We start from the raw sequence: 21,840 nt of genomic DNA on the forward strand, positions 1-21,840 counted from the left end.
ATGCTGAATCTTAACATTAAATAAGCTACTACAAGGTTCATAAACTGTGCTCTTGTGACAGGTGACTCAGAGATCTTCCCAGAATAAATTATATTTCTTCCATTTAAACAGTAGTGAGCAAGGAGTCATTAAGGAAGGTGTGCAGGGGCAGCATCCCCTGTGCTCATCTTGCCACTCAAAGCATCACTCTTGGCACCAAGGAAGCATCACCTGAGCACTGTTAGCCTTGTCTATGATGTATGGTGGCTCACAAGGGTAATGAACCCTTTCTTCCCTCTGCAATGGTGATAAATTATTGTAGGGCAAGCAAGAGAGCTGCTGCTCTGGGAGTTTAGTCAGGATCACTTGGCTCCTCAGTCAGTGAGCTCCCCCAGGGCTGTGCCAGCTGGCTGTGATGCCAGGCAGCACATTCCCTTCCCATGGCTCTGCTTTGCTTTTCTTGTGTGCCCCTTCCTAAGCACAAATGCCTTTACTGAACATTTCAAATACTTGTGTGACCAACGCAGAGAGACATGCAAGGTGCTGACAAAGATTCATATTCCAGAGAATCTGTGTTTCCATATTATTTTTCTATTTTCTATTACACCAGTCATCACTTTGTGACCATGCATAAGGCTTATGCTTCAGACCAGACCATTTTAAGTTGAAAACCAACATTTTTAAGGAAAAGGATTTGCAATATGATTTAATTTATTTAATTGAAAACCAAAAGAAAACACCATTCTTATGTACTGTAAATAACTCCTTCATCTTCTACTAAATTTAACTTGTTTACATGCCCTGCAGCCATACTGAGAGAACAGAATAAATGGCAACTCCTCTTTGGGCCAATTTGGAAAAAAAAAAATCAGGAAAGGGATGATGAGAGTGGCCAGACAGTTATGAGAAGGAAGAGATGAGTGCTCAGATAAAAAGCAGCCCAAGGGAAGATTACAAGTTCTCAGAAAAACAGATCAATAATGACGTTAACTATGCAGCTGCAAATGCAACTATTTGCATTTTGAAAACATTTTTCCTAACTATTTCACTGGGCCCAGGGCACCTAGGACACTCTCTGCAATAGACCAACCCCTTTGAAAGGGCAGTATTTTCATGAAAAAGTCGATATCCTGAGGATGCCACTGTATTTTTCAGTACGGGACTACCCGAAACTCCAGCTTACCTTCCCCTCTTATTGCTCACTCACTAAGATCCAAGGATCTGAGACCTCTCTCATTTACAAGTGACTCCCAAACAACTTGCCACTGATTTTGCCTCCTCCCTTTCCCTCTCCAGACCTTTCAACCTGTGGTTCCCTTGGGAAAACCATGACGAATTTCCACTTGGAAATCTCAGTCTCAGTGTTAGGTAGTCTCTTTTTGTTGTTGTTGATGGCCTTTCCTCTCCACCCTCTTTCTCTTCACCACACTGAGACTTTTGACAAGGTCAAACAATTAATCTTTTTTTCTATATTTATATCTGGGAAGCTCCCTCTAGTAGCACGACAGTTTTTGAGCTCAGACAGCTTGACAAAAACAGTAGACAAAAAAGCTCCTGCTACAGAGACCCAGCCTGATAAAACAAATCAATTTTAAAAAAACATTAGACCATCCCAAGTGTTCAGACAAAATGACTACCAGTAGCCCCAGAATAAATCCTGCTTAATGACTGCACAAAATCAAAGCTGCTCTACACAACATGGTACATTATCTCAGCAGCTTATGGGCACAGAAACAGAGTGGCTTTGTTGGGTTTCACACCCAGGACTGCAGTGCCACAGTAAAGGCCAGCACCAAAAGAAGACATGAAGTGCAATGAATGAGGGATGACTGAGGTAAAGAAAGTCAATAAACATTACCTGGAAGGAATAAAGCCAAGGGCCAGTGGAAGCAGCCCTGGCTGGATGAATGTATTGGTGGAATACGTTAAGGATAATTGAAACACCCAGTCAGAAAGAAGTGAAACCTGAATGCTGGTTATACTTCCTGGCTGTATGATGATAAAGTGATCAAGAGAATTGAGAGAACTTAGGAAGGAAGTCCTGAACAAAAGGGAATTGCAGCAAAGTGAAAATGAAACTTAACATGATGGGTTAAAACATGGCTAGTAAGTATTTGAAAGCAAGTACAAAAAACAGGAAAGAGCCAAGTACATCTCCCAGCATGAGGGAGGTAGAGGGAATGCTACAGCAGCAGTTGTTGCAGAAAGATGGAAAGCTAAGTTAAATCAAGCAGTGGTTTCTCTGGGCTCAAACCAGTGTTTGAGTGTGTCTGTGCAAAAAGGGTTTGCTTATGGACTGTGCAAGGCACACTGGGATCCACGTGAGTTAAGGCTACACACAGGTGTTTGCAACAGGCAGTGTGAGCCTAAGTCTGTCACATCTGATTTATTGCTCTTCCTCTGAAACTGTACCTTCCAAACTGAGATTCTGTACTGATTTCCACCCAGAACTTAGAAGTGCATATGGTGACTGTGAGCAGTCTGGGGATCCCAGTTTCATGCACTCAGGCCATACAGTTTCTTTTCATTAAAAATTTCGGGAGGAGTTTTAAAAGTTGCATTTGAAAAATCTTGTATTTCACAGGACATTTCAAAAGACTGATGGGAAGTGTGGCTAAAGGAATTCTGAGTATGGTTTAACTGCTTTAGTCTTCTTCCTTGGGAGCAGTTCACTAGTGGGTTCCCTACTGCCTAGCATTCCATAAGGCATGGGGAATTCCCAGATACATTCCTGCAGTTGTCTAACCTGACAAAACCTTTCTATACCTTTAATGTATAATCCAAACTCCAGCCATCCTTGTCAAGAGGGTTGATGTTGGTCATGGACGAGCTGGGCCTCCTTCCCAGGGACCCTCCAACAGAGTCCTTAGCAGAGCAATAGTGCAGGTGTCCTTCATCACATCCTTCTGAAGGGACAGTGTAAATGGGCTGGAGTTACTCTTTGACAAATTTCTTTTGTTCCTCCATGGAACAATATAGGGTTGGTTGGGTTTTTTTCACAGTGAAAGCACCAACTCCCCTGTGTAGTGACACACAGAGCCACAGCTTCAAAGAACATTATTTCACTTTCCTTTCCTGCTTTGCCTTTCTGGCACAAGGAGAAATCCTTGTTTGTAAAATGCTCTTAGCCTTCAACATGAATTGTCTTGCAACTGATTTTCCTTATTTATTTGAATTCTCACAGAAACTGACCTCCAAATTTAGCACAGGTAGTAGAGCTGTAATATCACCCCAAGGCATTTCTTTACTTTGGTATTGTGACGTGAATCCTAATAAGTTAGTACCATAAGAAGTTATTCAGTATTAGCAAAGCCTCAGAAATATGTACAACAGAATAACCTCTAGATTAGAATCCTGGTTTTCACCCAATTATCAAGGTGAGGGATTTTTTCTTATGCACTACCAAGGGTCATTAAAATGTCTTTCCCACTTGTCTCTGCTGTGGAGAATCATTTGAAAATACCTTGATGACTCTTATCCACAAAACTTCCTTATCTAACCATATATGAATCACTTTGAAAGGAGCCACATTTCTCATAGCAACCAAAGAATCAGTCTTAGCAACAAGACAAGCTGGAGAATTTTGTTTTCACATAGTTACTTGTGGACAGTACATTCTGCTTTCCCCTGGCATTGCTGTTGCAGTGTTGACTTAGAAAAGGGTGAGAAATGGTACAAATCAGACTCTTGCTCATAGCAAAGACATCACTTGCAGGGCAATTTATGATCCTCTGCCTTTGATGTTATATTTTAGGAGTCAGTGCAAGAGTCTGACTGCTGGAAAGTTCAGAATTTATATTTTTGCTTTGACAGAACTACTACAAAGAAACGTGTGAGGAAGTTGACAGTTCCCAAAATCTTTACTTCCCCCCACCAGAAAGCACCATGGAGAATAAAAGAACAAGCTCTAAAGGCCAACATCTCTGCCTCTCTTAGTATCTGTTCATGTTGAAAACAGTTAGAAAGGCTGCATAGAAGGTGACTTTGTAATGTATATATATTTCCTGTATTTTCCTTGCAAGGATAATTTTGGGAGAAATATTACAAAGAAACTGGGAACATCAAAGCAATTGTCATGTTGGTTATTACCTGGTACTGATTTCTTTAGAGGAGTTTTGGGGAAACTTCCCAAAGAAGCAATGCTGAGATTACATTTATAACAGGGGAGTGTTGGAGTAGTTTCCATCTCTCAGTCCCACTTCTGTGTAAGGAAATGAGTTCCCACATGTATTTTGATCCTTTGAAGAAATTCCAGGTGCAGGTAGCAATAGTAACAGCACTCAACTCTCACCCACATTCCTTCCTGTACCCTCTGCAGGGGCTGGTGGTGTCCTGCAGGCTGGTTTGATTCCCCCACTGGTCCTGAAGATGCAGACAGAGTTGGATGAGATCCAGGAGCTCATCCTTGGTACCCTCTCCAACTGTCTCCGTGTGGAGGTTTCTGAAGCCCTGGCAGCTGGTGCTGTTCCTGTGCTGAAGGAAAAGCTCTCACACCCCTCCACAGCCATCAGGAGCAAAGCAGCCTGGGTCCTCTTAGAAATCAGGTAAAGAAACCTCTCTAATGCTTTAGTCTAAGAAATAACTAATTCTTTCAGGAGTAAATTCAGAACTAATTCAGGAGTAAATAAATGCCATTCATTTACAACTGTGTTCCACTACACACTGAGGCTGCCACATTTCATATGTAAAGCACTCTCAGCCTGAATGCACACATGGGTAAAACAAAATGGGACACATGGAGCTTTAAAAATTCCTAACTGCTAAAAATCACTGAAGAAAGCAGATGCTGATCAGTCATTCCTTCTCCTTCTGTTTGTTTTCAGTATAGGCAATGGAATCAGGATTTTTTCCTGGTACAGCACTGCTAGGAAAAAAATTCTTACATGAAAAATCCTGTAGAAACAGGATTCTGACCACTATGGAGGTAGGGAGAATCTCTCTTATGTTTTTGGAAAAGTGCTCTCTCTCAGAAAATTAGAGATCCTTGGAAACTTTCACTGTGATTGAAAACAGAAATGGTTTTCTACCACAGGCTGCCACATACATTAGTGATGGATCAGAAAAAGCAATCTTTATATTAAATTTGTGTATCAGAGAATGGATGAAAGGAATAACTTAAGTCCACTGTACTGCAATCAGAAAATATAATAAGTGTTCAACAAATGTCTAATTTGGAAAGGTCTGCAGTTGATGTAGTTTACATATCACTGGCATTACACATTTCCTCATGTCCTATAATAAAGAGAGGTATTAGATGAAAAGAGTATAATTAACATGAGTCATGGAAAGAAAGCAAAATGCAACTGAAATATGGATATGAGCTTTGTTCTAGGTTCCTGCAATGGCTGGGCCACATTAAATATTCTCCTCATTAGAGAGGCTGGAAAGAAAGAGAGAAAAGTGGTCTGGGAGAAGAATTCATTTTAGCCCTCTGGTTTAGCAGGTTTTTACATGTCTAGAGGCTTCACCAGCCAGGTTTGTAGCTCCGTTGCAACATCCTTAATCCTACATCCTGTTACATGCAGCTGCCCATCAGTGTCCAGTGTACCATAGAAAGCTTTTTTAAAAATCCAGATATTAGCTAAAATATTGTGAAATTCATCCGGGCAGGTCAGTGTGGTACCTCAGGCCTGTGTCAGTGGGTGGGTTCAGCAGCCACAGGCACAGCCAAGCCCTCGGGGGCAGGACAGTCCCTCCAGGGGCCACAGCAGTGTGTGACAGTGCTGGTGGCACCGGGACAGGGCACAGCAGTGTGTGACAGTGCTGGTGGCACTGGGACAGGGCACAGCAGTGTGTGACGGTGCTGGTGGCACCGGGACAGGGCACAGCAGCGTGTGACAGTGCTGGTGGCACTGGGACAGGGCACAGCAGCATGTGACAGTGCTGGTGGCACCGGGACAGGGGACAGCAACCTGTGACAGTGCTGGTGGCACCAGGACAGGGCACAGCAGCATGTGACAGTGCTGGTGGCACCGGGACAGAGCACAGCAGCGTGTAACAGTGCTGGTGGCACTGGGACAGGGCACAGCAGTGTGTGACAGTGCTGGTGGCACCAGGACAGGGCACAGCAGCATATGACGGTGGCACCAGGACAGGGCACAGCAGCGTGTGACAGTGCTGGTGGCACCAGGACAGGACACAGCAGTGTGTGACAGTGCTAGTGGCACTGGGACAGGGCCAGCAGCGTGTGACAGTGCTGGTGGCACCAGGACAGGGCACAGCAGTGTGTGACAGTGCTGGTGGCACCGGGACAGGGCACAGCAGTGTGTGACGGTGCTGGTGGCACCAGGACAGGGCCAGCAGTGTGTGACGGTGCTGGTGGCACTGGGACAGGGGACAGCAACCTGTGACAGTGCTGGTGGCACCGGGACAGGGGACAGCAACCTGTGACAGTGCTGGTGGCACCAGGACAGGGCACAACAACATGTGATGGTGCTGGTGGCACCGGGACAGGGCACAGCAACCTGTGACAGTGCTGGTGGCACCGGGACAGGGGACAGCAACCTGTGACGGTGCTGGTGGCACCAGGACAGGGCCAGCAGTGTGTGACAGTGCTGGTGGCACCAGGACAGGGCCAACAGTGTATGATAGTGCTGGTGGCACCGGGACAGGGCACAGCAGCATGTGACAGTGCTGGTGGCACCGGGACAGGGCCAACAGTGTGTGATAGTGCTGGTGGCACCAGGACAGGGCACAGCAGCATGTGACAGTGCTGGTGGCACCGGGACAGGGCCAGCAGCGTGTGACAGTGCTGGTGGCACCGGGACAGGGCCAGCAGTGTGTGACAGTGCTGGTGGCACCAGGACAGGGCCAGCAGTGTGTGATAGTGCTGGTGGCACCAGGACAGGACACAGCAGCGTGTGACAGTGCTGGTGGCACCAGGACAGGGCACAGCAGTGTGTGATAGTGCTGGTGGCACCAGGACAGGGCACAGCAACGTGTGACAGTGCTGGTGGCACCGGGACAGGGCACAGCAACGTGTGACAGTGCTGGTGGCACCAGGACAGGGCACAGCAGCATGTGACGGTGCTGGTGGCACCAGGACAGGGCACAGCAGTGTGTGACAGTGCTGGTGGCACCGGGACAGGGCACAGCAGCGTGTGACAGTGCTGGTGGCACCGGGACAGGGCACAGCAGCGTGTGACAGTGCTGGTGGCACCAGGATGGTGGCTGAGGGGGCTGCACGGGCAGCAGGCTCAGCTCAAGGACTCAGCCATCTTCTCTCCACAGTTCTCACGCCGAGGGGAAAATCGAGGTGTGCAAAGAAGAGGTGATTCCTGTGCTGCTGAGCCTGTTGGAAGACACACAGCCCGAAGTTCAAGTTAGCTCAGCGGGAGCACTGATGTTTGCTCTTGTTACACCTCAGGGTGAGAAACAGAGGCAATTCTGTTGGGGTACCTCCTGGAAATCCAATTCTAGGGCAACTAAGTAACAAAACATTTTCCCTCCCTACTCCCCAAGTCCTCAGTTTCTGACAGTGTTAATGCACGTCTAGAAACTCTAAGAGTGGGACATTTCTTTATAACTGTCTTTAGCAGCTATTGTTGCTTCGTCACAGTGCCTAGGGGGGACAGGATATTTCACATTTCATTCCCCTAAGTAGGTCAAGAAGTTATTTATCTACCTAACCTGCATAATTTCCCTGCAGAGGGGGAACATTTTCCACTCAAGTCCAGACCACACAGAGATCCAGAAAGCTGGAGCTGCACAGTGCTCAGTAGAGGAGCGGTGCTCTCTGGAAACATTCTGGGATTAGAGGCAGCTCCTCTCTCACAGCTGGGAGAGCAATGAATATTAATAAGGTCTGTAGCTCTCCCAAGTAACTTACATGACACAGAAAATACTAACTGCTAAATTTCCAGTGTGATGAATGAGTAATTAGACATAAAAGACTCAATAACAACAGTTGTGTTCCAGTCCTTCTCTGCAACCCTTCCTCGGGCTTCCAAAGACAACTCAGAAGTGAATCTCGGTCTTTGAAGTGTTTTTAAAAATGAAAGACTGGAGGATGCTCTTAAGGGCATCTAGCAAACTCCACTCCTCACCCCCCTCCAAAACAGTTTATTCTATCATTTAATACCTCATGTAATTTTGGATAATTTGTTGCAAATGAAATACTAATGTGCAAGGCAGATAAAGTTAACCATGAAAGATATTTTTCCTTAAAAATAAACAGCTGGGAGGCAACCTTAGGCTCTGAAAGAAGAGCATGTTCTGCCTCTGTGCACTGCATCTCCAGGGCTGTTCAGAGCCATGGCCAGGCAGGGAATGGAACTGTCAGTCCAAAAGGATGATGATTAGATGTCATTCCACATTTCAAAGCCAGTTTCTTTCCCTGCAGGGAGATCCTCAGCCATGGGTGCTGAAGCCATTCCACCTTTACTGACGCTGGTTGCTGAGGAAACCAGCAAAGCGCGTTTGAATGCAATCAAAACCCTCACCCTGCTGGCTGAGCTGCCAGAGGGCCGCCAGACACTGCTGGATCACAGGGACACATTTCAGAGGTGTCTGGATGATCCCAGCGAGGCCGTGCAAAGAGCTGCCGAAATCGCCATCGCCGTGATCGACTGGAAACCCTCCTGCAGCCGCGATCTTTTCTAGACATCTATTGCCCTCTGTTGTTGTCTGGCTGTAAAAGGTACATGATTACGTGAGACCTTCAACACCAGAGCTCCCTTCCTCACTTACTCTGGATCAGTTTCTCCTGCAAAGTTATCTGGCAACAGTTTCACATATATATTGCAGGTCACAAGCAGAAAAATTGAAAAGAAAAGTTAGGAAGTGTGGAATTCCCCACTAGGAGTTACTGCCCAAATTACCAAGATTTTCCTATGATACACGACATGAACCCTTTTTGGTTTCTTCATAATGTTCTGTCCTTTTTTGGTTTTAAACCTCAGCCTATCAAACACTTATCAGCAATTAATTGTATTAGAAAGGTTCACAATTAACCCCTCCATCAGTGTTGTGTGTACTGACAAATTGACCCAACAGGAATTCACGTGGATTTTGCTGCAATTTGTTGAACATGGGATTAAGACCAAAGTCAGAAAGCCTTTACAAGGGTAGCCCTTGGTAAAGCTGAGTTGGAGCCTCTCCAACAGGAGAGCAGAACAGCCTTGGCCATTCTCAGCCACCAAGGAAGATGTGACACAGTGGCTGGCACAGCTTCACAGCAAGTCCAATTTGTTTTCATTTGGGTTTTGTTCTCACATGGGAGTTTTATATCCAGAATTGTAGCTACAAAGAAGCTGCATCAGATGTATAAAAGAGGTTATTTGTCAGGGCTGCTTTTCCATTCAAACCCATGGTCACACTGCAAACTGCATTACCCTTACACACAGCATAAACTCTTCCTGTAGGAGTGATTACAGTTAAAATGTTTCTCTTCCATAATGTAACCAAAGGGTGAATTTCCTCTCCTATAAGGATTTGATTTAAAAGCATTGAGTCAGTTGGATTCATTCCCTTCAGGCAGGATCTTGGAAGAACTCTGCCTTTTAAACACATAAGGCACTCATACGAAATACATATTGGTGCCAGAGTGCATCCAACTCAATAAGAGAAGCCAGGCAGCTTTAATAACTTGCTAAAGGACTAGAGCAGCACTGTGTAGGCTCAGTTGCTCTTAGAGAACTGCAGGGAAATCTGATAACAATCATCATTTTAACCCAGGTCCAACCTTGTCACAGCCTTCCCTGATAATTAAGGTTTCACCCTTCAGTGAGTTCTCAAAACAATTAGCTTGTTCAGATGCAGAAATAAGACCATCTTCACTGAACTGCTCTGACTAGAAGAAATTTACTTGGACCTTAAGTAGTGCTTTCCAAGTATCTGCCTGATCAATGCTCCAAAGACAATATAAACTGTTCCCAAAAAAGCCTCTACATGGATCAGTGTTCTCATCTTACACACACAGTACAGAAATGGAACAAAGCCTCAGGTGAACTCTGAGATATGGACACTGCTGGGGCCCTCCCACATGTCAGCTTTTGTCTCAGCAATTCTTTGGCACTGTTAACACCTGACAACATGAAACCATCACACTCCAAACACAACAGGAATTCCCTTGGGCTGTACTGACCATGTGCTGCCTCTGCAAATGCCAGAATTTAAAGTCTGTGTGTGGAACAGCCACTGTTAACCACTGTTAGTTGGGGTTTTCTACTTACAAAGGTGCATTATTGACAAAAAGGTGGTTGCAGATATAATAATCAAAAGTCACAGGCTGTGCTGAGGGCTAATTCCCTGCTTTGGGATGAGACACAAGAGTCCCCATTTCATGAGGCTGGGAATTAATTAGCACTGTAGGTGTCAGTAAAACAATTGGCTGGATCAAAGAACAGCTGATGAACACTTTTCCTGGACTCCGTAAAAAAGCTACCATGGACTTGGTCACAAAAATACTTAAGATCTTTTTAAATTGCTTCATACACATGACAAATACTTAAATTAACATCTCAGGATCTGGCACCCCACACCCTAATTAAACTCACTCTTTCAAAGGACATGATGTGTACAGCAAGTCTCTGGTTTTAGCACTTGCCCTCCCCAGTGCTCTATGCTCCAATGGCTTTAGCACCAAGGCAGATTTTTAACATCATGAAATCAATTTGCCTTTTTAGCTTGAAGCCAACAAATATTAAGGCCCAGATAAAATTAATATGGACCCAGGTCAATACTGGAATTAATGCAGTTACACTCTACACAGACTAAGTTTTCAAACCAGTTGCCCAGCAGTCCTCAGCAGCACCAGAAGACAAGTCAACTGCATCCATGGGAAACAAGATTTCCCTGCAGAGTCTGGTGTCCCACCCAGACAGAGCTCACATTAAATTTTTTCTGTTTCCAGAAGGTTTTGAATGTTATGACTCTTTGTTCTTGCAATTGCAGACTCATTTCCACTGTCCCTATATGCTTTCAGGAAGCTAAGGGGTGGAAATCATCCTGTCCTGCTCTGGAAAATGGCAGCTTTTAATTCCATCTCTTCATGTTTCAAAGCAGGGAGTATATTTGTTTCCCACTACTACCTTTTCTATTAAAAAAAATATATAAAAATCATGTAGTGAGAGATTTGTCTAAGGACAAAATAGTGTGGGAAAATCAGATTTGGCTAATGACATTAAACCAGAATGGCAGAGAGAGCTACACACAAAGCTAATATGCTCAAAGCACAGGACTTATTTTTAGCATGACAAAGTTTGCAATTTAAATAACTAAAACACATTTTAATAATTTGTTTTAGCATACCTTGTATATAAGCTACATTTTTAAAGTTATAGGCTCCAATATTGTAAACAAAAATGCTGCACAGAGTGACAAGAAACTCACGCCTCAGCTTGAAGCTCTTCCAGGTACCTTCAGAAAAGGAGGGGAGGTGCTGATCCAGGCAGGCAGAGTTGCTCTGGCCTCAGCTGTGCCAGGTGAGGGGAGGGTGGGCCCAGGAGCTCCAGGGGAATTAGTCTTCCTCACAGCTGCCATGGTAGAGGGCAAGAAGGAATGTTCTTCAGGAGGCACAAAAAAGGCAAACTCTTTAATTAATAATAAGGATGATAACTAGAGGCACTGCTTATGCTGTCTTGCATTAGAACAACCAATAGAAACTGGAGTGAGTGAAGTTTTGTCTGTCCTTTAGGTTGTCTAGCACAGGCCTACAATACACACTCCATGAGAACATGCCAGGAACCACCAAATAAAGCTAGGTTTTTTTCATTTCCCATCTCTTTCAGCAGTGTATTGTCTGATGTTATTAAATCTGGGACTACAGGTTCTCAGCTCAGCACAAGGGAAGGTCTCTGATTGCTGCTCCCTTCCCTCTCTGGGGGCTCTCTGCTCCCCCAGAGAACACTGCAGGGCACAGACACCTGCAGCTGGCACATGAGCCAACTAAGCAAATTAAAGCACCCAGCAGCTTTCCTGAGAGCAGCTTTGCTGTCACCCCACAGCCTGTGCCCAACCCTTTTCTGTGCTGTCCTCAGAAATGTCAGCTCTAAAGTCCTCTGGCTCCACATTTCAATCCAATGAGCTCAAGTGCCCTTCAAATACAGTGACTGGCAATACATGGATTTATTGTTAGCTTGGCTCCTCATTTTTGTGTTGGCTTTTTCTTTATAGGAGCACTCCTGGTTTTTCCAATTAAGGCAGGTCAGGGAGCTGAGTGCCCTGGCAATCCCAGCTGCTGCTGGGCTGCACAATCACCACAATCACCTGCACCTGAGGAGCTCAGCCTTGTGCCATGGCCAGACAGTCTGCTTGAAACCAAACCATGGGTACTGCAGATTGATTCCAAACAAAGTCCCAGACCTTCCCTCCCCTGGTGTTTCAGTGCATGAGGTTTTTCAGTAATAGACTAGGAATAAACCCAAATCCTGATTTCTAAGAACAGGGTGTTCTTATCATCATGAATACTGAACATTTGTGAGATACTTGGATACATTTTTGTGGGTGATACAGACCAATTAAATGAACAGTGACTACCCTTTTTCAGGGTTTTTCTTAAGGATTATGTAGTATTTCTTTAATGGAAAATTTTGTTTAGTGTGTGTTCTTTACTGAGCAGTGTCACAATTCATTGACAGTGCTACTAAGTGCATATTACATTTTATTGAAATAATTCTGTATATCTAACTAAAGTCCACTAAAATAAGCTTTAACCATGTATCTTACCTGACAGGGTAAGCTGGGATGTCTCAAGAACCCCTGAAACAGAACTGTGTTATGCTGCACATATCATGCAGGTACTTTGTGCTGTGAGCCAGAGATTTATTTGGAGTCTCATCACTAACCAGAAGTATTTCAAATGTATAGTCCAACACTGGGGGAAAGGGTGTGCTCACAGTTCCCACCTCTAAACCATGACAATGCCCAAATCAGCATAAGCTACTGCTTTTAGCTGAGTGTTCCCAACAACAGCTCATGGACAGAGCTCCCCTGAAAACTGAAGGAAAGTAATTTACTTCCTTAAAATCATTAATGCAATAGCTACCAACCTGAGTTGGCATTTAATGTTAGCTAAACATTACAATTTTATCAACTGTTCACAATATAAGGCAGTTTTTCTTTGAAAATCTACAAAATTACAGGAGTCAACAGTAGCTGTCAAATTTATGTAAACATTTGAGTCCCTCCCTCCACAACATCCACCTCCAGACCAGAACAAAATCAGGTTGCTGAGGACCAAAATCATGCAATGATGCCTGATTAACCAGGAGGTCATCTAAAGGCTGCTCAGACTGCCAGGAAATCACTTGTATTATTTGCCTTTATCCAAATAGCTTTATAATTTCACCATATTTTTGTAGCAAAGAATGACAAAGAGGGATCTGAGCAATCCTCAGTGACATCTTGTTTGTTTTTCATCCACTACTATTACCCAGAGTCAAAACCTAGATACCAAATGAAGTTTCTCTGTCTTCCATCATATTATATAAAAACCCCATCACTTTGTGGACACCAAATACTTCAAAACATACAATTTCTTTAATACATACAAGTCTTCATTGTTCATTAAATACAATTAATTCCAAGGTCTTTAAAATACTCTATCACCGTGTTAAGGTTTGCACTGGTGTTTCTGAAGTATTGATTTGATCTAGCCTGTGCAAAGGACCCTGCAGGGATTGTGCTGAAGACCATCAATTCTCCTGAAGAGCAGCAACTGCTGGAATCCAGAGCATTTGGGTTTAGAGCCAAATGAAGCAAAGATCCTGCCAGGAGAGTAAGAAGTGGGAGTGATGGGAGCCCAGGAGACAGAGCAGGGTGCTGTGGCACGGGCAGGGGCTGCTCTGCCTCCCCCTTCAGCTGCACTTGCTGCCAGCCCGAGCATCCTGGGGCTGAACCTCGGGAGTGCTGGGGACAGCACAGTCCCAACGTGTGCAAAAAGAAACAGGGAATCGTGGCACTGCCTGACTGAGCAACCAGCATCTTCTTTCTACACGATTCCCCAGGAAGCTGAATGAGATGAAAAGATCTATTGCTTTTTGCTTTGAAGTGTTAAATCTGTCTTTTCCTGTGTCCCCAGCTGGTACCAAACTTATCAAGTGGAGACAATGAGCCTGGTTTAGCTGATATCCCACAGCTGTGACTATTCTCCTTCCTGAACTGCTAACTCATGCTGCCATGCAGCAGGAATCCTATTTCTCAATGAAATCTTCAGAGGAAAGATTTATAGCTTTGCAGAAAAGCAGTACAGAGTATCTGCAAAATGCAGCCCAGCATTCCACTACTGTGGATGTTTCACCATGGGCTGGTTTGCAGCACAGTCCAGAGACAGAGACAGTGCATTGACTCAAGCCCACAGTAAAGAGGTCCTTGACACACCAGGGTGGGAATTGATCAGTAAGAAATAAATATATATACACACACATAAATACATATTTTAAATATATATAATATACATAGTGCATATACATAATGTATTGCTTGTGTATATATAATACATGTATTTTGTATAAAAAGCTTCACATTCAAGTAAAGGGATATATTAAAATATCAAGAGAGGAGGACCTTTGGAAGTTAACCTTAAACAGATAATCTGCTGTAAGCAAAATTCTTCTTAGGATCATCAGGATGGATGTTCCTCAGTTTCAAAATGTGATCAATTCAGAGGTTAGTGTTCCACTGAAAACTGAGAAACACAACCCAGTGGAAAATGAGAAAAAGGGGGGAAAACTGATAATGGAAAGTTATATGTAGTATCAAATATATTGATTTATGAATAAATCCTTTACTTAAGATATCCCATGTTTGGAGGGACAATAGCAATGTTTTAATTTGAGTTTGTAACAGTCCCTCAGTGGTTGTGAGTTTTTTTCAATCAGACTATCATAGCCAAAGGAAAAGGAAAATTGAATGATCAGAGGAAGGGGTGAAAATCAATAGTATCGTGAACCCTAAAAGATAGTTCACAAAACCTGATACAAAATATGGCTCATGCAGACTTGTTCTGAACCTAAAATATGAAATGTATCATGAGCAGAGAGAATATTGGATGGAAATTCTGAACCTCAGTTAGCCCCGGATTGGTTCAATGTCTAAATAGAAATTCTCTTGAAATCCCAGTGGCCTTCATCTTTAAATTGTTGAAATTACGATCACAAAATCAGTGAGTAAATCACTCTGATGTTTTACAAATGTAGATGATGAAAATACAATGTGTATCTAATTGTGTAAATGTACAAACCATCATTTGTGCTTGAACAATGCAGTACAATTCCAGGACTGTGATCAGGGGGTTATGCAAAGTAGGCATGGCAGAACACAGCCACAGTCAAGAGGATGATGCCATTGATATTCACAACGTTTCTCCACAGTGGCACTTCACTGGTGTCTGTTAGTTTCTTCTTCAGTGCTTCTTCTTCCTCCTTGCTCAGTTTGGGGCCCTTCTGTTGGTCCAAGCCACAGAACCAGTTGTAAGCTTTCCTACAGCATCCTGGCTCCTCCTGGTTTTCTTCATTAACTGGAAGGAATAAACAATCTGGTCAGGAAAGGTGAGTACAGATCATGGCACACACTTGATCTCTGGGACCGAGAACATTCCTGTTCTGATTTATGGTCATAATTCAGTTGGGGGCATCTTAGTACAAAACAGCACAAGAATTAGGTTAATATTGCGTTTTCACAGCTCATCTGGGAAAAGAGGGATTTTCTACATGTTCCAAGAGAGCCTTCTGCAGAAAGCACTCGGGCCTTTTGCAGCCCAGAGACTTGGCCAGGTATTGGGGAAGCAAAGTGCTTCAAAGCTTAAACTCCATTTTTTCAATATTTTCTACACTCTGAACTGAAAGACAAATAAATTAATTTGAGAATACTGATGAAAAGGAACTTGAGAGCAGAACCAGAAACCCAGTAAAGAGAGCAGGTGGGTTTGCAATTTGTTTTCATGGTTCCTTCAATCCTGACCACAGCCCACTATTTGCAGGTGAATTCCCTCCCAGTGCTGGAGTCACAGTTCTGCCAATGCACAGTGCCTCTGACCCAGAGCACTGCCATTGGTTTACTCCTAGAGCTGCCACCAAGATAGCAAGAGCATAAGATTTTCTCCCTTCAAACCCACTTCACTTCTGATTTACACTGAGCTTGAGAGATTGGAAAAGGCAACTCATGAGCCATTTAAATCTGTGGCGGCTGAGGGTTTGTTGCTGGGGAGAGGGAGGATCTCTTCAACTATCAAGCATGTTAATGTTTCTTCAGGAATGAAACAGGGATACTCAAATATATGACAGAATCTCTAGGTATTCAACAGTTACCTGATTCATTATCTTTTTCATCAGCTCTGTCCTGCTCCTCATCTGCATCAAGATCAATCCGTTCTTCTTTGCTGTGCCGCAAGGACCAGCACAAGCGGTAAAGCTGCCACAGAACAAAAGGACTTAAATTGATCATGGGCTGACTACACAGAGACCAACCAGCCTGGCCAGCACCTGAGCTGGCTGTAAGACCACAGCATCCCAAATGTCTGGGACGTCCCAGGCTGTTAGGAGTCACTGAAGATCTGTGACAGGTAAATGAAGACTATTTCCTTTGCTTTCTTACAAGAGCTGTATGCTGGGGTGGCTGAAGTGTTGGAAGTTACACACCAAGTACGATCTGGTGGTTTCATTGTGTTCCATTTCTTGAGGAGCAGGAGTGCAGTAATACTCACATGTACATCAGGAATGGGCTTGGTCATGAAGGAGACTGCCAGGATGACGATGGCAGAAACCCCAAAGAGGATCAGTGCAAAGTAAAGGTAGTGAATGCCACAGATGATGAAGGGGCAGTTGGAAGGGGCCACACAGCTGCCAGTTCCATAGGCAAACTCTGCAATCATCCTGCCGAGTCCAGCTAGCAGCCCAATGATCAGGCCCCAGAAGGCACCCTGCAGACAAGGGTGTGACAAGAAGGGACCAAAATTAGTAATTTCAAGCATGGAAATAAACTGTAAGGTCTCAAACAGTTGCTGGAGGAAACATGGATGTAGTAACATGGATGTGTTACAATGGCTTTGGTGTGTGGGTTTTAACTCAGATGCTTTCAGTGACCTTATTTACAGCTCAGTGTATGAGCACAACTGAAAGGGGCAATGAACAGCTCTGAGATGTCAGGCACACCTCAGGACACCCCGTCCAGACCATTTCTCACAGTCCATCTGGCTCCACACAACTGTCCCCTTCTACAGGACAGGTTTCAGCCATGGATTGCACACCCCAGGGGCTGGTCTTACACCTTTTTACCTTTGAGGTCTTAATCCCTGACAGCTCTGGCACGATGGAACTAGCTAGAATGTTGTGTCATCTTTCCTGAAATGTGTGTCTGGTTTACCTGCTAATGGCCCTGAGTAATTACTTAATTCTCAGCAGCCTTGGTGGGTGCCTGGTGTACAGTACCACAGCCCAAAGTATAACAGACACACAGGTATGTGTGGGCAAAACTGAAATATGGGAAATTCTGTTTAAACATAATTTTTTTTGTTTTACTGTAAAGGTGCTTGATCATTGGAACAGGTTGCCTAGAGACACTGTGGAAGTTCCAGTCTTGGGGATATTTAAAACCCAACCGGACAGGATAGGTAGTTTGAGAGTAAGAGGTGGTTTGTTTGGTAAAGGAGCTTGGTGACCAATATACTAAATGAAAACTTTCAAATATGTGTCTATAGATTATCCTTTTAGCACACTTCTTGGCAAAGTGATAGGTAACCTAAGCTTCAAAGGTATCTGTGAATTCCTAGCTGACTGTTTATCTATCAGACTAAGAAAGAACTTTATCCAACTCATCTCTGAAACCTCAGGCTTTGGGGTATGGAGACACAAAACCCCTGGGCTATACTGGGATTAAAATAAACAGGAAGAAGTTGCTCATAACAAAAATAAACCCAGTTCCCCCAATTCCTAAAGGAACACATGGCATACCTGTTCCTTAATTTGCATTTACCTGCTCATTGACACGCTTGCAGAAGATACCAAGCAGGAAAACAGCAGCAATGGGAGGTCCCAGGTAGCTGGTAACAGACTGAATATAATCAAAGAGCTGCCCACTCTGAGCTGACTGCACCACGGGAACCCAAGCAATGCTGATGCCAATTAAGAGTAACATAAATGCCCTGTAAACATAGCCAGATATTCAATTAGCCATCTGCTTAGAAGTATCTATACTCTATCAGAAAGAAAAAAGAACATCAATTAATCAATAATTTACATGTTCATTTTGTATTTCAACTAGTGAAATCAATTATAATGGCAAATTAGCACTGCACAAACAAAAGAAAGCCAAGTTGGGTATTGTGTATGTCAAATACCCATCAGCGCATGGTTAAATATGCAATCAAAACATACAAAAATTACTTTCTCCTGTGGTTGTTATGTCCAGAGACAAACCAATAGCAGATGAACTAGAACCAGCTCATTGACGCTGCAGCCTGGTGCAGCACGGAGCCCAGGAAGGTGATTTAAAAGATCTTCCTTCGAAGAGCGGTGGGAAGCAGCGACAACGATCTCGGCTGCTCCGTGCAGCCCGTGCGCTCCTTGCGGAGCGGGGCTGTTCCCAAGGGAGCGCACCGGGCGGGGCCGGGCAGAGGCCGCGCCGGGCGCCGGGGGGAGGCGGCCGGAGCACCGAGCGCTCGGCCGCGCTCACCTGCCAGCCAGCATCAGCTCCTTCTCAGATGGCCGCGTCCGAATTTTGGTGTAAATGTCCATCGTGAACAAAGTACTGGCACTGTTAAAAATGGATGTCAGGGAGCTCATAAGGGAGGCCAGCATGACTGACAGCATCAGACCCCGCAGACCTGGAACACAAAGGTGGGAACAGGGATGAGCTTTCTGTGCACGGCCTCAGCACCTGGCACCAGCTGTTGGTCTGACCCTTTCCATCGGCCAGCTCTGAGCATGTCTGGCACATTTATGTGCCTGACATAAAATCCTGCCTGACACTCACTTGCTGGGCAAGCAGAGCTTGCAAAAAGCTACAGCGGTGCCAGGGAAAACATTGAGCTTTTAGCAGTTAGGTACTTCTTTAGTGAATTCTGCCTGATTAAATGCTGGAATAAAAAGAAAACAATATTAAGTAGCTTTTCCCAACAGTTATAAAAATAATTCATTTTGTTTGCAGGAGAGTGCTCACTTGCTTGTTGTATATTTGTGAACCAGGTATTTGCCAAAAAATGCCTACTTTCTTTTACTGTCTGGCAACCAGAGTAAGACACTTTTCCAGGTGGCTTGGTCTGGTCACAGAGCATGAGGAAGTACTGCAGGATTTTAACAGCAGTTATCAAAGGATGGGAAAGTACCAAAGCTATCAGGGAAGTGCCATGGTCTCTGTAATAAAAACCTGGCTTTTTTGCCTCATGAGCCAGCACCTATCTCTTTGGGGTTGGCAGGAGGAATAGGCCACCAGCTCAGAGATCCTGGCAGAGAGTCTTTCATAAATCATTGGCCAAGCAGGTTATATTTTACCTTCACAAAAAGGGAGCTCATTTACCATTTCAGCAGGCAGTATGTACCAGCTGAGAGCTGACTCTCAGTGTGGAGCAATTCTGCACCTACAGCTAATACAGACAGCCCCTTTGGTTAATAGTACATAATTCTAGCAAGAATTTTGGAACTAAACACGGGTCTTGGACTCCTTCTATCACTTGTTTTTGCAGTCTGGCTTTCCTAAAACAAAGAAACAACAAATACAGACAGCGTCTTACCATTTGGCATAAGCTCCACTACCATTTTTGGATAAGCAATGTTTGTACAGCCCACTGCAGTGCCACAGTAGTGCTGACAGACTTCAGGCACAACACAAGCCACCACATCTGAGGAGAGGATAATGAGACACTGAGACAAGGTCATGTAAACAACAGATTGCTCCCAAATTAACAGAGCTTCTAGAATGGATCTCTGTGTTGAGCCACCAGATTGACACGTTTGACTTCATCCTTGGTTTGCTGGCAGGGAGGAAGGTGATTCTTCTCTTCCTCTCTAAAAGAATACTGACAAGTGCTGCAGGTCAAAAGAAAATCTACACTCGTTTGTCAGACCAGGGCTGAACAACATAAGGAGACTAAGTAGAAAACCAAGCAGAGGAACACAAGCCTACTCCCTGCAGCCTGAACCTCTCTCCTCTGCCTGCTGCCAAGCACAGCCAGACTCTCTGCTGGTCAGGGAGATGGGAAAGTGGCATTTCCCCGTGCTGCCCTTGGGACTGCCCATGGCCCAGACCCTGCAGTCTGTGACTGATGGCCCTGTCCCTCCAATTGACAGCATTTTCCACTCATTCAGTCAGAGTGGGGCTGTAACAAACAGACAGCTAGGGAGGGACACTGTGGAATTTCTTTCCCCTAAAACAGACAGCAATAGTATTAGCAGAAACCTGGGATCAGGGAAAAGAGGAAGGCCTGGGGCTTCTAACAGTGCAGCTAGCTGAAGGTCCCTGGACTATTTGGATGAGAAGATGACAATCTAACAGGTATTTTGGAAGGAACAAAGAGATTGGCAATGAAAAGCAGGCAGCAAGAACTTTGCTTTTCCATACCCATATCATACCTGTGTACAAAATCCGGCTGATCATTCCAGGCATCACTATGATAAACATGGGCAAGAGTTTGAGGTACCCACACATGATACAGCCAGCCTTCACATGGGACATGTTCTTGCCAGAGAGACATCTTTGCACAATAACCTGTCAATGACACATGGCAGCTGTAACATTTCCACGATCATACCATGCCATGTTCCACATACAAGGTGCTTCTTAACTTCTGTGATAGCACAAGAGCCTATTTAGCATTTCTGCCACTAGGAAAAATGAAAACTACATGAAAATCAAATAATATGTTTGAAATAAGTAAAGGAAAATATTACTTATCCAATGCATGTTTGAAGGGTAAGACTTCTCTCACAAGAAGTTTTTAAAGCAGACAGACTAAAAAGCCAAAAAGGAATAGAATGTTTAACTGAGCAGTAAATACAGTTACATTGGGGATTTTGTTAATTTGTTGAGAATTCGTGATGATCTTTCTCACAATTCAGGATGCAGAGAGATCATTTGTTAGAGGCACATTCACATGTTGCAGGAGCACATTTTTCTTTACTCATGTCAGTGTGATCTCTTGAGGAAACTGGACAGTAGGTTTTAGAGAGAAGGAAGGATGACTGGGGAAGAGTCTCCAAGATGAAAGATCCAACATATAATGAATCCCCCCAGGACTGTGCAAGCAAAGATGAAAGCTGCATATACAGGAAACAAACTTGTCTTACTGAAAAGGGAATGGTATCTAGACCCATCTAACAAGGGTCATTTGTTCCATGGCTTCCTAAGTAAGTGTTCACAGCCCAACCTCTCTGTTTTCACACATGGTCACACATAAAAAATGAGAAAGGAGGCAGACACAGATCTGCTGGGCACAAGTGTGCAGGAAGATGTGAAAGAACACCCATTCCATTTTCTTACATGTGAGAGATGCCTCGAGACCAGGAACTGAAAAGTCACTGACCAGTCTTGAAATAACAGCCAGTTCTGTGGGCCAGCTTTGCATTAGAGGGGAAGATCAGAGTGGAGCACGGAGCTCTGTGTTTGGCCTTTGCAAGGTGCTGGGCTCCCACATTACCTGATCTGTGCACCAGTACCACATGGCAAGGATGCTGAGGCCGAAGACGAGGCCTGGCCAGGGCAGGTCCCCGCTGCTGGCGTCTCGGAAGATGTGGAAGGCGTCCCTGCGGGGCGTGTAGCACGCGGGATCCACCGCCGTGCCCCCGTAGGAGACGTTGGATGGAATGGCTGCCATGTACTTCTGCATGAAAGCCTCATACCCTCCTACTTCAGCAAATGCTGCAACACAGAAAGTAAAAGTAGCAATAAAGGATTTATTACTGAAATCTCACAGCTTGAGAGTGTGAGGAG

General features: G+C 44.4%; 2 protein-coding genes across 6 annotated transcripts in view; one reads left to right on the forward strand and one right to left on the reverse strand.

Moving 5' to 3' along the window:
- Window positions 1-8,936, forward strand: part of RSPH14 (radial spoke head 14 homolog) — a 73,973-nt gene extending 65,037 nt beyond the window's left edge. Inside the window, exons 5-7 of the mRNA XM_077787129.2 lie at window positions 4,298-4,523; window positions 7,210-7,346; window positions 8,321-8,936. Of these exons, the coding sequence (XP_077643255.2) occupies window positions 4,298-4,523; window positions 7,210-7,346; window positions 8,321-8,580 (623 nt within the window). The 3' untranslated portion in view covers window positions 8,581-8,936. The remainder of the gene's footprint in view (window positions 1-4,297; window positions 4,524-7,209; window positions 7,347-8,320) is intronic.
- Window positions 8,937-12,952: 4,016 nt separating this feature from the next.
- SLC5A1 (solute carrier family 5 member 1) overlaps window positions 12,953-21,840 on the reverse strand; it is a 49,989-nt gene continuing 41,101 nt past the window's right edge. For all 5 annotated transcript variants that reach the window (XM_085592992.1, XM_085592994.1, XM_085592991.1 and 2 more), the window contains 8 exons: window positions 21,548-21,768; window positions 20,484-20,619; window positions 19,646-19,753; window positions 18,589-18,739; window positions 17,890-18,058; window positions 16,622-16,837; window positions 16,227-16,329; window positions 12,953-15,436 (listed from right to left, as the gene is read on the reverse strand). In XM_085592992.1, coding sequence (XP_085449118.1) covers window positions 15,213-15,436; window positions 16,227-16,329; window positions 16,622-16,837; window positions 17,890-18,058; window positions 18,589-18,739; window positions 19,646-19,753; window positions 20,484-20,619; window positions 21,548-21,768 — 1,328 coding nt within the window. In that variant the 3' untranslated portion in view covers window positions 12,953-15,212. The remainder of the gene's footprint in view (window positions 15,437-16,226; window positions 16,330-16,621; window positions 16,838-17,889; window positions 18,059-18,588; window positions 18,740-19,645; window positions 19,754-20,483; window positions 20,620-21,547; window positions 21,769-21,840) is intronic.

The sequence above is a fragment of the Lonchura striata genome, chromosome 15 (assembly GCF_050655825.1).
Source record: "Lonchura striata isolate lonStrDom1 chromosome 15, ASM5065582v1, whole genome shotgun sequence".
In the NCBI taxonomy this organism is placed as follows: Eukaryota; Metazoa; Chordata; class Aves; order Passeriformes; family Estrildidae; genus Lonchura; species Lonchura striata.